The sequence below is a fragment of the Pteropus vampyrus genome, unplaced genomic scaffold (assembly GCF_000151845.1).
Source record: "Pteropus vampyrus isolate Shadow unplaced genomic scaffold, Pvam_2.0 Scaffold311, whole genome shotgun sequence".
Classification (NCBI taxonomy): Eukaryota; Metazoa; Chordata; class Mammalia; order Chiroptera; family Pteropodidae; genus Pteropus; species Pteropus vampyrus.
This window is the reverse complement of record NW_011889092.1, coordinates 1,341,820-1,356,448: the sequence shown is the minus strand read 5'-3', so window position 1 is coordinate 1,356,448 and position 14,629 is coordinate 1,341,820. Positions and strand designations below refer to the sequence as shown.

The 14,629-nt window shown below is 34.0% G+C and overlaps 1 protein-coding gene across 2 annotated transcripts in view; it reads right to left on the bottom strand.

Annotated features, from left to right (window-relative positions):
- The window catches only part of FCHSD2 (FCH and double SH3 domains 2), a 241,716-nt gene that overhangs the window by 49,288 nt on the left and 177,799 nt on the right, over positions 1-14,629 (bottom strand). For both annotated transcript variants that reach the window (XM_023521654.1, XM_011377401.2), the window contains exon 9: positions 8,578-8,700. In XM_023521654.1, the coding sequence (XP_023377422.1) occupies positions 8,578-8,700 (123 nt within the window). The remainder of the gene's footprint in view (positions 1-8,577; positions 8,701-14,629) is intronic.

Here is a 14,629-nt window from a genome sequence, read left to right as displayed (position 1 = left end):
TTAGGAACTAGCCCAGGTTTTGGGACTAGACAATATACAATATTTTAAGACGGCAAGAAGATAGCTATTATACGAAAAGCTATTTGTGTGTGTGTGTGTGTGTGTGTGTGCACGCATACACGCAAATAGAGAAGCACATTAGTCTCTTAGTTTTCTCCCAGTCTAAAGTTTTGTAGGCTTCTCACAGTCTGTTTTATGGAGATTGCCATCCATTAGGAAACTGCCAGATAACCTCATCTGTACCACAAAATAGTATTTTTATAGTACTTCTTGCCACCTTTTCTAGAAGGTTACATTCTAATTACCATCATAAAGTATACGAAGAAGATAAACTAGAAAGCAATTTATATAGAAGGGGAATCCTGATACACAGAAAGTAGCAGAATAAATAGCACAGAAAGACAGTCATCTGAAAAGAATTTATTGCATCATATACCCTAGGAAAGAATGGAAATCAGCAACATTTGATTATGCAGAAATCCATTTTGCTACACTGCTTACTCTTTACTTATCTTTCATTTGCAGTATATTACAGCTCATTAGTACCTCTGCCAGCGGATAAACAGAAGACAAAAACAGTTTAAAGTAGCTCTGTAGCTATACCTTAGTAGTCCTGGGAAAAGGGTTTATTGAGGTGATGGATAAAGGAGGAGGTTTATTTTGCATTTTATTTACCAGTACAATCCCAGTTCTTTCTCTATTCCTCTCCTGCCCTTCATTCAACAACCATTTATTGAGAGCTTATCAGGCCCAATGTTAAATGTAGAGCTGAGAAGGAATATATAAATCAATAAAGATAGATAATCAAAGTTAGCATCTACAAGGATTACCCAATTAAAATACACTATGGAAGTATGTAGAGGGTACTAGGCAGGCATAAACAAAAGTGATATTCAATCCAGACAGAAGGAGTGGGATGGGGTGAGGAGTGGTTGGGAGAATTTGGTTAGGGAAGCCAGTTATATATGCACTCATCTGGGGGTGTGTATGCATAGATGTTTACACAATTTTATCACAGGCACAATACCTTCCTGTAACCACCATCGCAATCAAGATACTTAACTGAACCATCACTGTAAGACTTCCTTGTGCTGCTCCATAATAGCAATATCTACTCTCCCCATTCCTAATTCTTGACAACCACCCACCTGTTCTCTATCTCTATGAATGTCATTTCGCAAATGTTATATAATGGAATCATGTAGCATATATCTTTTGAGATTATCTTTTTTCACTCAGTATAATTTCCTTGAAATCCATCCAAGTTGTTACATATATCAACAGTTTGTTCCTTTTTATTGGTGAGTAGTATTCCACAGTATAGACATTGCACATTTTGTTTGATCCTTCACTCATTCAAGGTCATTTAAGCAGTTTCCGGTTTTGAGCTATTATGAATAAAGCTACTATATGAACATCTGTGTGCAAGTTTGTGTGAAAATAAATTTTTCATTTTCTCTAGGATATATGTTCAATCTCTCTGTCTTTAAAGATGTTACTGAGGTATAATTGACATGCATGAATTGTATTTTTATAAACATTTCTAAAGTATATAATTTGATAAGTTTTAACATATCTATACACCTGTAATGACATCACACAATTAAGATAATGAACATTATTTCTCACTCTCAAGTTTCCTCATCCTTCTTGTAATCTTTCCCTTCAGTTCCTTTCTGATACCCTCTGTCATTCCTTGTGACAACAGAGATTAGGCCTTAAAATCTTATCACTGTTTTCTTCAGCACCTAGCACAGTGACTTTGCCTAAGTATCATTCAATAAAGTTGTTTAAGAACACCTAGGTATCCACCGCTGAGACTAAATAAAACATTACCGATATTGTTGAAAAACTATATATCCTCTCCTTATTGTATTCTCAACTTCTATCCTTCTAAAGCAGTGTTACTCAACTTTTTAAAAAAACGTTATCACCCCCACTCCTTGCCCTAGGGAGCTGTTTTAGACACTTTTTCCCTATGCACTTGATTTGATTAAATTTTAATACCACAAATATACTGTATATATGTCTATGTACTGTGCACATTGTGATATCTAAGAATTTTTTGCAAACCACCCCATCCCCTCCGGTAATACATGCTCTAGAGGTAACCGCCCTACTGAAATTTATCATTCTCACTTTTTTTTCCTTTAAATAGTGTTACTACATATGATGTATCTCAAAACTATACTGTTTTCTTGGATATTTTTAAACTCTGTATAAATGGTATCTCAGTGTGTATATTCTTTAGCAGCTCGCTTTTTTGCTCAACATTATATTTGTAAGTCTCATCCATATTAATGCATGTGCCTAAAGATCTTTAATTTTACTGCTACATTGTAATCCATTATTCATCCTACTGCCAGTGGACAGTTACTTGTTTCTAGCTTTTTCAACTTTTATAAAGAAAGCTGCTATAAATATTTTCCCAAAAGTTTCCTGATACACATGTGCAAGAATTTCTCTAGGATATATTCTTAGGAGTGGAACTGCTGAGTCAGAAGTCAAGTACATCTTTAAACTGACTAGATAATGTCAAATGTTTTCAAGTTGGATGTACAAATTTCTACCCCTTAGGGTAGTGTATGAGTTTTTGTTAATCCATATTCTCACCATCATTCACTCCTGTCTACCTTTACTTTTGTCATAGGTGTAAAATAGAATCTCATGGTGATTTTAATTTCCATTTCTTTGATTAATGATGAGAATAAGCATTTGTATTAGTTTGCTAGGGCTGTCATAAAAAAGTATCACAGACTGGGTGGCTTAAACAACATAAAATTTCCTCATAGTTCTGGAGGCCAGAAGTCCAAGATCAAGGTGCTGGTAGGGTTGGTTTCTTCTGCAGGTCTCTCTCCTTGGCTTATCAATGGCCATCTTTTTCTGGTGTCTTCACATGGTCCTCCTTCTCTGTGTCTGTTTGTGTCATAATCTCCTCTTACAAGGACATAATCTCCAGTCATATTGGATTAGAGCGCACCCACATGACCTCGTTTTACCTTAATAACTTCTTTAAAGGCTGTGCCTCCAAATATAGTCACATTCTGAGGTAATAGGGGTTAGGACTTCAACATATGAATTTTAGGGGGACACAATTCAGCCTGTAATAGCATCTTATTATATGGTAATAGATATTTATATTTTTTATTCTGTAGGACTTACGTTGTATGATGTATTAACAGTTCACTCCTTTTTATGGAGGAATAATATTCCATTGTATGGGTATACTATGTTTTATTTATCCAATCAGTTGATGGACATTTAGTTTTTTTCCCCACTTATTAGCTATTATGAATAATGCTGCTGTGAACACCTATATATAAATTTTTATTTGAACAAAAATTGAAATGGAAGTTCCAAGTCATATGGTAACTGTGTTTCACTTTTTGAGGAAATACCAAACGGTTTTCCACAGTGACCGTAGCGTTTTACATTCCTACCAACAATGTATGACGGTTCTAATTTCTCTACATCCTTGCCAACACTTGTTAGTTTTCTTTTTTAATTATTAAAGCCATCTTAGTGGGTGGAACATTGTATATCACTGTTGTTTTGATTTGTATTTCTTTAATAACTAATAATGTGGGATATCTTTGCTTCTTGGCCATTTATATATATTCTTTAGAGAATTGTCTATTCAAGTCTATTGCCCATTTTTAAATTGGGTTGTCTGTCTTTTTGTTGTTGAGTTGTAAGAATTTTAAATATATTTTGGGTATTAAATCCTTATTAGACACATGATTTGTAAATATTTTCTCCTATCCTGTGGGTTGTTTTTTCTCATTCTTGATAATGTTCTTTGATGCACAAAAGCTTTTTATTGGATGAAGTCCAATTATCTATTTTTTCTTTTGTTGCTTGTGCTTGATGTCAAATCTAAGAATATCATACCAAATCCAAGGTCCTAAAGATTTACCTCTATGTTTTCTTTAGTAGTTTTGTAGTTTCAGGAACTTGATCCATTTTGAGTTAATTCTTGCACATAAAGTGAGATAGGGGTTCAACTTAATTCTTTTGCATGTGGTTATCCTGTTGTCTCAGCACCTTATGTTGAAGAGACTATTCTTTCTTCATCAGATGGCCTTAACGATCTTGTCAAAAATCAACAAGCCATTGATGTTTGGGTTTATTTATGAACTCTCAATTCTACCCTTATGCTAGTATCACACTATAATGATTATTATAATTTTGCAGTGAGTTTTGAAATTGGGAAGTGTGAATCCTCCAACTTTTTTTCCTTTTCAGTGTGTTTTGGCTATTTATGGCCCCTTGAAGTTCCGTATAAATTTGAGGATAGGCTTTTCCATTTCTGCAAAAAAAAAAAGGGTCATCGGAATTTTGATAGGGATTGCAATGAACCTGTAGATTGCTTTGGGGGGATATTGCAGTATTAGTGATATAAAATCTTCTAATGCATAAACATTTATTATTTCTATTTACTTAGGTCTTCTCTAATAGCTTTCAGCAAAGTTTTGCAGTTTTCAAGGTATAAATCTTTCACCTCTTTGGTTAAATTTATTCCTAGATATTTTATTCTTCAGATGTTATTATAGTTGGAATTGTTTTCTTAATTTTCTTTTGGTTCATTCATTGATGGAGTATAGAAACACAGCTGATTTTTGTGTTTTGATCTTGCATCCGCAACTTTTGCTGAGTTTGTTTATTAGCTCTAGTACTTTTTTAATGAATTCTGTAGGATTTTCTATATAAATCATATCATCTGCAAATACAGATAATTTTACTTCTTCCTTTTCAATCTGGATGTCTTCTATTGCTTTTTCTTGCTTAACTGCTCTGACAAGGTCTCTAGTATAATGGTGAACAGCAGTAGTGAGCATTTGTCTTGTCCCTGATCTTAGTGGAAAAAGTTTTTAGTCTTTCACCATTGAGTATATCAGCTGCAGATTTTTCATAAATGTCCTTTATCATGTTAAAAGTTCCCCTTGAGTTCTAATTTGCTGAGTGTTTTTATAATAAAAGAGTGCTGAATTTCATCAAATGCCTTTCCTGTGTCTTTTGAGATGATCATGTATTTTTCTCCCTTCCTTTTATTAAATTTACTTTTTTGGTTAGTCTTCAAGATATTAAGAATGGCTGTACTAGACAATTCAATTTTCAAAGAAATATAGGATAACACTGTATTTTATGAATTGTTAAAAAAATAAAAGTGCTACACTAATTGGTAGGAGTTTCCTTATGCAGACAGAAAGCAAGCACGCACAAACTAGAAAGGCCAGCAGAAATACCTCTGGAGTTGCTCTCCTAGAGAAAATATGACAACAGCTGCTTCAGTTACATATACAAAGCATTTCATAAAATATTAAGGAGAAAAGCAAGCTTTATAAATAATTAAACAAAAGCTCCTAGGGCCAGCAGTTTCCCTTTAGGGGATGAAAGATATAGAGAGCACCTTAACATTTATAGTGTGTCACTATAAATAACCCCAAAATAGCTTTCAGAATATATACAGTTACAACTTAGATATGCAGGAAAAAATGTTTTTTTCACCCCCAAGGACAAAGTAATAATGATGAAGAATAAAAACCTAGAGAGTTTCAAAATTCTTTTTGGGTTATCAGATCACTGGATTGCTTCCAATAGTACAACATGAGCAGCATAACAAGTTTCTTTGTTAACAGAAAAGCACATGGAATAAAACTTAGGTAGGTGTGAGCTCTTTTGTTACCTGGAACAAAAGGGCACATCTCCCAGCTACATCATTCTTATTAAATTTTTATTCCTACCACTTTCAATCTAAACATAAGGGCATGCCATTTATTCCTCACCCCTGGGGAGCAAGATACTCATATCAGTGAATGCAGAGGAAAATGAAAGCTTATCTCTTTATGTGTCAAATCAGTTTATACATTTTTAATTCATTTTCTATGAATATAAGCATGGAAAACACTATGTGTCAGTATATGACATCAGGTAAGCCACAGAAAATTCCATCTGTTTTCCTCTCGATAAAATGAGCAAGATAATGCCAATTTCAGAGGATGTGCTAAAAACTCCTAGAAAATTGTTAAGTGCTGTGTAAAATATTAGCTGTTTTTTTTAAGACTATACATTTACCTGTTTTATAAACTAAAGGTAGTGTATCCAATCTATCTTATTCTTAGAAAAAGAGGTTTCAAAAAATTTTGTTAGAGGACAATCACGCTGATAAAATTGGAATCAATATAATAAAATAAAAATGAGATACAATTTCTAATAAAATTAGAAATGAAAAATGTTACCCCACTACATATTTCCAACTGAATGGAAACCGGAAAACCTCACTTCTAAATAATTCATGGGTAAATGAGGGGAGAAAACATAGAAACAGCAAAAAAGCAATAAAAGTAGAAAGAAAAATTTTTTTTTTTAGTAAATGGATAATAGAATTTTATTTTCATACACTGTTTCAAGTGCTTACTGAAGTATTTGATGTGATAATCATAATGTAAGGTTCAGCGAAATATTTAGGATTCCATAACTTATCTTCCTTTTTTAAACCGATTAATTTATCATCATCATCATCATTATTATTTGATTTTTTAGTTTTCCCTCTCTCCTCTGGTAACCACTAGTGCATTGTCCATGTCCATGAGCCTCTGTTTGTTTGTCCTGTTCATTTGCTGCTTTTAGGTTTATATCTCACATATAAGTGATATCATATATTTTCAACTTTTTCTGTCTGGCTTATTTCGCTTAGTATGATTATTTCAAGGTCCATCCATGTTGTTGCAAATGGCAGTATTTCATCTCTTCTTATGGCTGAGTAATATTCCACTGTATATATGTACCACAGCTTCTTTAGCCAATCATCTATCCAAGACACTTTGGTTGCTTCCATGTCCTGGCACTGTGAATAATGCTGCTATGAGCATTGGTGTGCAATTATCTTTTTGGATATGAGTAGAAAGAGGAAATTTTAAACTATAAGTGGATTTATTTAAAAACAAAAAAGATTGCAAATATAATAGAAAAAGAAGTCTGAAAAAGAACAATTGTAATAAAGTATAAAGAAATAATGAATATAAAGGCAGAAATTAAGGAAATAGAAAACAACTTTGTAGTAACTTTGAGAAGAAGCACAAAAGCTGGCTCTTGGAAAAGATTAATAAAATGGACCTGTTAAGTCTGATAAAAATAAGAGAGAAAGCACAAAGAATATCAGAAATAAAAAGGGATACAACTCTACAAGCAAACAAGTTTATAAGCAAATTTATGCCATCAAATTTGATAAATAAAATGGACAATTGTCTAGGAAAGTATAAGTTACCAAAATATTCTAAAAATAAACAGAAAAACTGAATGGACCAATAAATATAAACAATTTGATCATTATTCAAAATCAAACACTCCATTAAAAAAAAAAAAGAAGCCAAGCTGTTTTGAAAGACTCCCCCCACCCCTGACATTCTCTTATGGAAAATCTAAAAAAAAAGAAAGAAAATCTCAAACATATATACATTAAAATAAAAGGTATTGTATTAAAACATCTATATACCATTATCTAGATTCTTTAATTATCATTTTTCTACATTTGTTTTCGCACAACCATCTGTCTGTCTATCCATCCTTCTTTCTATATGTCAGTCCTTTCATTCCTTTTATTTGATTCTGGGGGTGTGGTAAACATAAAAAAATAGAAATATGACAGGATTTCAAAGCAACAGACTAGTGATCTTCACATTTCCATATCAACTTAACATTCCAAAAGTTTTTCTCAAAATAGAATTGGAGCTATGGTACACTGAAAACAAGAATAAATACAAAAGGGGGCATTTAGGAAGACGAGTCTGTGCACCTTTTCTTTCCTGTCTTTGGACATTGTCTTGTGAGATGGGATACCCTGATTCCTTTCCAAACAATTTCTTAGCAGTTATAAAATGAATACATTTTTACAAATGCATGCATTCAGTCAGGAAACATTTACTGTATACTTAATTTATCAGAAAGAAAGCAATTACTAATCACAGGAACAATATATCTTCCAAAGGACAGTTTCTCTACTGCAAAAAATTTTAATCTGTCGAATCCTAAAGAAAAGCAATTTTATTTATTTTCTCTGTAACATAGTGTGACATGTTAGCAAAGTTGATGGATTTCAATATTTTTGAATGAGAAGATATCTATCAAAGAATGACGGCATATAAAGATAAGGGTAATTTTTTAAAAACAGGACATTATAGTATTTATTCCTTTATTGATTATAAAATGCTGTTTTCCTCTTTATACTCCTTTATTATTCTTTGAACTAACAATGATCCCCATTGTTTCCCCATATGAGTGAGTTGAGTACATTCAAAATCTGGGTGGAAGATAAAACTCTTTAAACCATTCTTTTCAAAAGCAATGTACGTGGCGATGGACTGATGTCCTGAGCTAGCCTGCATCATCACTTCCTCTTTCGCCATTTGCGTCAAGAACAGAATATCCACCAACTTTGTTAGAAGGAATACTGTTTCCAGGAAATTTCTCCTTTAAAGCATTCTTCTAATGTTATTGGTGCCTTCATTTACTTTGTATGTAAAAACATTTTATATTCTAAAATGGGTAACATCACATGTTGTACTAAAGGTAACTTACCTTGCTGGAGGTTTCTAATAAAAACTGGAATGTGTTCTGCACAGCTTGACATGTTTCTAGTTCAGTTCGGCTGAAGGCTATTAAATAATCCTTCAAGTGATCATACACATTTCCATCAAGAGCCTATAAAAGGGGAATAAACAAAAACAAAAAAAATTATGATAAAGCTTTGACATGTAATGCATACTGTCTATAAGGTAAGCTCAGTTTAAAAATCTATTAATAATAAATGAACGAAAGGTACAGATTATTATGTAAGGATAGATATAAACAGTAAACAATCACATGGGAAAACATGGAATTTCTCTAATAAGTAGGAACTAAAAAAGGTAAAATCCAATATTGGTAAAGCTATGGGAACATGATAAAACTTGGAGACAAAGTGCTTGGGTTCTGACTTTTGCTTATTTGCTATTTGTGTCAACTTCTGTAGTCACTTTAGTGGAACTAGGTTTGGGAGTTAGATGAAATAATGGATCTAAAAGGATCCAGATACAGTGCCTGGCACAGAGTAGACACTCAACAGTCATTAATCTCTCCCACTTTTCCTCATCCATTATTGGTAGGATTACAAATTATAGTATATTTTTCCTATAGAGCAGTCAGAAAAAACCCACAACTGAAATAGTAAAAAAGAAAAAAGAAAAAAATGACTCAAATCATGTTTTGGGGAAGAAATACCAGTCAATGTCTATGAAGAGTTTTCGATATTCTTATTTGTTTAAGCATAGAACAGGACTCTTTGAAACAAAAAAAAAGAGAAGCAAAAATCAGCAAACATTTGAGAAATGATTAGCTCTGCTGTATATAATGACTAAAACATATAAAGCCACCAAAATAAGAACTGTGTAAACTGTATAAATGGAAAAGTATATATCAAATAATTTTAGGTTCAAAAAAGAATAGAATACATACATACCAGCAATAACAATGGTAAAAATATACTAACAATAATTTAAAAAGTTTTTGAAGTATCGCCAATCAATAGAGGTTTTCATACAAATTGAGGTAAAATTCACATAACATAAAAGTCACCATTTTAACAATTTTAAATAAATTCAATGGCTTTTAGTACATTCACACTGTTGTGCAACCATCATTGTCTCATTTCAAGATAACTGCATCACTCCCCTCCAAAAAAATCCCACACCAATTAAGAAATCACTCCCATTCTTTCCTTCTCTAGCCTCTGGCAACCACTAATCTACTTTCCCTCTTTGGATTTGCCAGTTTTGGACATTTCATATAAATGGAATCATATATATGTGGCTCATTGTGCCTGCCTCTATCAGTAAGCATGATATTTTCAAGGTTCATCAATGTATTAGTACTTCATTTCTTTTTATGATTAATATTCCATTATATAGCTATACAACATTTTGTTTATCCATTCATTAGCTTAGGGACATTTGGGTTGTTTCCACTTTTTGGCTATTATAAATAATGCTGCTATGAATATTTGTGTACAAGTTTTTGTTTGAACACCTGTTTCCAATTTTCTTGCATATATACCTCGCAGTGAAATTACTGGGTCCTATGGCAATTCTATGTTTAATTAGCTGAGAAACTGCCAAACTGTTTTCCACTGTGGCTATAGCATTTAACATCACCACCAGTGATGTATGAAAGTTCTAATTTCTCCATATCCTCATCAACACTTTTATTTTTTTTATTTTTTTAAAGTATTCAAGCCATCCTAGTGGTATCTCATTGTGGTTTTGATTAGCATTTCTCTAGTAACTAATAATATTGAGCATCTCTGCATGTGCTTATTGGCCATTGGTATATCTTCTTTGGCGAAATGTCTATTCAAGTCCTTAACTTATTTTTTAATGGGGTTGTTTGGTATTTTTGTTGATGGGTTGTAAGAGTTCTTTATATATTTGTATACCAATATCTAATCAGATACAGGATTTACAAATACATTCTCCCATTTTGTGAGCTGTCTTTTCACTTTCTCAATAGTGTCCTTCGATGTGCAGAGTTTTTTATTTTGATGAAGTCTAATTTAGCTATTTTAATTTTGTTACTTGTATCTTGGTGTCATATGTAAGAACTCTCAATGGAGATTTTATAGCAAAAAATACATATCTTGTGCTTTGAGATTCCATTAAACTTTTACTATAAAACTGATTTTAATAAAATATACAAATTCTGTCCCAAAAGCCTTGAGTAATAAAGCTGCACGTTCTATGGTGCTTAAACCACTAGATGGCACTATCAAGCACTTTAAGTATAGGCAGTGCAAATCCTTAAGAGTCCTTTCTGTGCAATTATATAACATCCCCAGAAAGGCCCTAGAACTAAGTCTGAATAGAAATTCCTGCCTTAGAACATGCTTTTCATGAACTTGTTATAACTCCCTTTGATATGAAGTTTTTGCCTTAGAAACCCTCTTAGTAGATGGCCATAATCTTGTGTCTGCAGGAAACTGCTGCAGTATTTTATTTAAACACAGCAAATGGCAACATCGGCAGCATGAGCTCCCGTCCTCGGAGTTTCTGATTCATTAGGGGTGGTGGTGCCTGAGAATCTGTATTTTCTAACAATTTGTTGCTGGGTTGGGGTCCATACTTTGAGAACCACTGGATTAAATAGTCATTTTAGCTGATTAGGTTGAAAATTTATGTAGACTTAGATCCTGGTGACCCTGGAGAAGCAAAATGGCTGGAGGCAGAGCAATCCACCATGTTGAATAGGGTTAACAGCACCAATATAGCAGGGAGGCAGATTAGCAGCTATTTTCAAGTGAGAATCATGCTCTACCTACTTCAGAATTATAGAGGCGGCATGATGTAGCATGGGAAAGAACGTGAGTTCTGGAATAAGTTGGATGCGGGTTGGAATCCCAGAACTTTTACTTACTTCATCATTTTGATGGTTTCCTTATTTGTACTTAGGGAAAGTAGTACTCCACATACTCCACAGGTCACTGTGAAGATTAAATAAGGTAATGGAAGTAGCACAACGTTACATCTTCTTTCTTCCCTTGCTTAAAAATCTTTACTGAATTGGCCACATATTGATAATTGTTAAAGCTGGGTAATGAGTACATGGAGATTATTATATTACTTTTCTTACTTCAGTGTATGTTAGAAAACTTCCATAAAAAAGTAAAAAGAAAACCTGATTATCAGATTAGGAAAAAAAGTGATGCCACAAATTTTTTTCAATGGGTTTCACTGTATATTTTGAAAACTCAAAATTCTTTATCTGGTATCTAAGGTCTTTTAAAATCTAGTCCCCTACTACCTCTTAGTAGTACCATCTCTCATCATGGTTATCTGCATTGTATTCTACAGAGACAATTAACATTTACTAATGGCTTATCATGTTCTGAATGCTTTACAAAATTCAACCCGCTTCTCCTTAGTGATTCCACAACCTTTGTATGCTGTATGGGTATTATTGCAAGTCGTGGTTTGAGTCTTACTCAGGCACAGTGCCTGGCAGACCAGATGCTCAAAAAGATTTATAGAATAAATAAATGAATGCTTTACTCTAGAGTTTAATATAGCAATAAATATGCCCTAAATTAGTTACCTCACTGGCAAGCTACACTTAACATATTCCAGTTAAGAGGAAACATACCATTAGTCATTATGTACCAAACATAGTAAAGGCTTCTCTTGGCTTCAGCAACCCAAGGAAGGCTTTTAATGAAACTTGATTAGGTGCAAGATGGGCCAAGTGATTGGAAGCCTCTTCAACAGACAGATAAATCTTAAAATATTTCTTCCATCCTATTCAACACCTAGAATTCCCCGATTTTTAATTATCACATAAGCAGGGTTACAGAAGTTATTAACTTGCACTTGTGCCAATTTTTCTGGTGGGTAAGAATAAGATTGTTGGAGGCTTTCTGTCCTATGTGGATTATTGCTAGTGTGCATAGAGTTAATGCAGGAGATACGAAAATAAAGAAATTATTGGATCAAAGCAAAGGAAGTGAATGACTACCCACTCTATGGTTGGCTCCAGCCCCCCTGCCTCAAGTTAACTCCAATTGTTTGAATCAGTTGTGGTACCTTAAGACGAAGTTCAAAGCAATTCTGGGTAGCGTTATCTCAATATGGTTTGTGATTAGAAAGCAGATTGAATAAATATTTATATAGACTTTGATTAAAAAAAACAATAATTAGAAAAGTAGTCCCCAAAATAGAATGAAATACTGAGAACCATAGAAGGGAGCTCGAATACGCTTTTTATATACTCCTCCCTCACAGTACTTAGCACACAGAATACTTATCACTGCCTATCATAGTATTTAGTATTTAGTACCTGTCTCATCTGGATTACCGAAGCAGCCTCCTATTGTCCCTCCCACCAACCCATTTCCACATTGTAGCTAGGAGGGTGTTTCTAGATTGCATCCTGAAACCATTATATACATGTCTGATTTCCCCAACAGACCATTCGATCCTTGATAGCAGGTAGCACTTGCTTCTCCCCTTTATCTCTAACCTTAGCAGAGAAAGCCAGAAGCAAATGATTACTGACATGAACTGAACTGAGAAATTTGAAGAGTGGAAGCTACAAAAGCAGACCCCAACTGTACAAGAGGGAAGGCCTGAAGAAACGTTTTGAGAATGAATTAGAGAATCAGGCATTTATTTTATCTTAATTAGGTCAGCTCTACTCTGGTGAAAAAATAGTATGTAATTATTCGGAATGACTTAGATTTTGACCAGACACTATATCCCTCCTCTGACTTTCTCAGCTACATATCGAACTGTCTCTTAAACTGAACCATTCCCTTCTCTAACTGCTCTTCTTTTTGTGTTCCTAGCTCAGTGTGCAATTTACCATCCACTCACCTCCCTACATAAGACACTTGGAACATGAGGTTCACTTTCCCCTCTGCCTTTCTCCCAACATCAACTGAATTACTAAATCTTATTGATTCTATTTCTTCTATATTTATAAAATCCAACCTCTCTTCCTAATCTCCACGGCTACTATCCTCGTGCCATCCTGTCTCATCTGGACTACTGGAATAAGCTCCTGTTGCCCTGCATCTAACTTTTCTGCTTGATGACTCATTCCTATATTGTGGCTACAAAGATGTTTCTAAATTGCATATTTTACTTGACTTAACATGTTCATTGGCTTCCCGTTACCTTTAAGAGAAAGTAAAAAGAAAAATCTTCAGGATTTCATGATCTGGACTTGGCTTACCTCTTCAGCTTCTTTGCTCATTGCTTCCTGTCTCTCTTTCCCATTACACTTTCCCTACAATGAACATCTTTTGGTTCCTCCAATATCCCTTTTGTCTCTGATTTCTCACACAGGCTTTTCCTCTTTTTTGACTATGCTCTACCCTTTCCTCTTACTTATCCTTAAATCTTCACTTAATCATTATCTATTTTGGACATCCCTATTGTGTTTTTGCTGTGTAACTCCTAATCAAAGAATATAATCTTGCACTGGTGATGCCAATTTGTCTTTTTAGTTTGAAGGGAAGGATCATGTCTGTCTGTTTACCACTATGTCTCCTGTGCTGAGTGCAGGGTGTGACATTCTGGTAGTGCTTAATAAATATCTGTTCTGTTCAAGAAATAACACACCAATCAGAATTCACATGTTTAAAAAAAATGAACAAGGTCTCACTTGAGCCCCATGACTGAAAAGTAAGCCTACTGATGTTATATTACATTGATAAAGTTTTATATAAGCTAAAGAAGAAACTGATCTCCTACTGTAATAGTTTTCAAATCTTTTTAGTAGTGGCATCTTTTTATGTGGAATCTTAAGACATAAAACATATATGGCTTTGCATACCTTCCCACTACTTCCAGCAACAGAGACCGCTCTCTTGACCCCAGGGGTAAACTTGGAGGCAAAATTGATATGCAAGACAGACACCGTTATTGGGCAGAGGTGGGCTCTTGACCTAAATTAGGCCATTCTTGCAATGGCAGATGAAAGATGAGTCCAAAATGGCCTCTTCTTCCCATCAAATGGCTATTCTTTCCAACAAGTGGAGAAAATCTATCTGCAGTAGGAGAGACTAAAACCAATTTACGAGGAAAAGCAGTGATAACAAATTTGG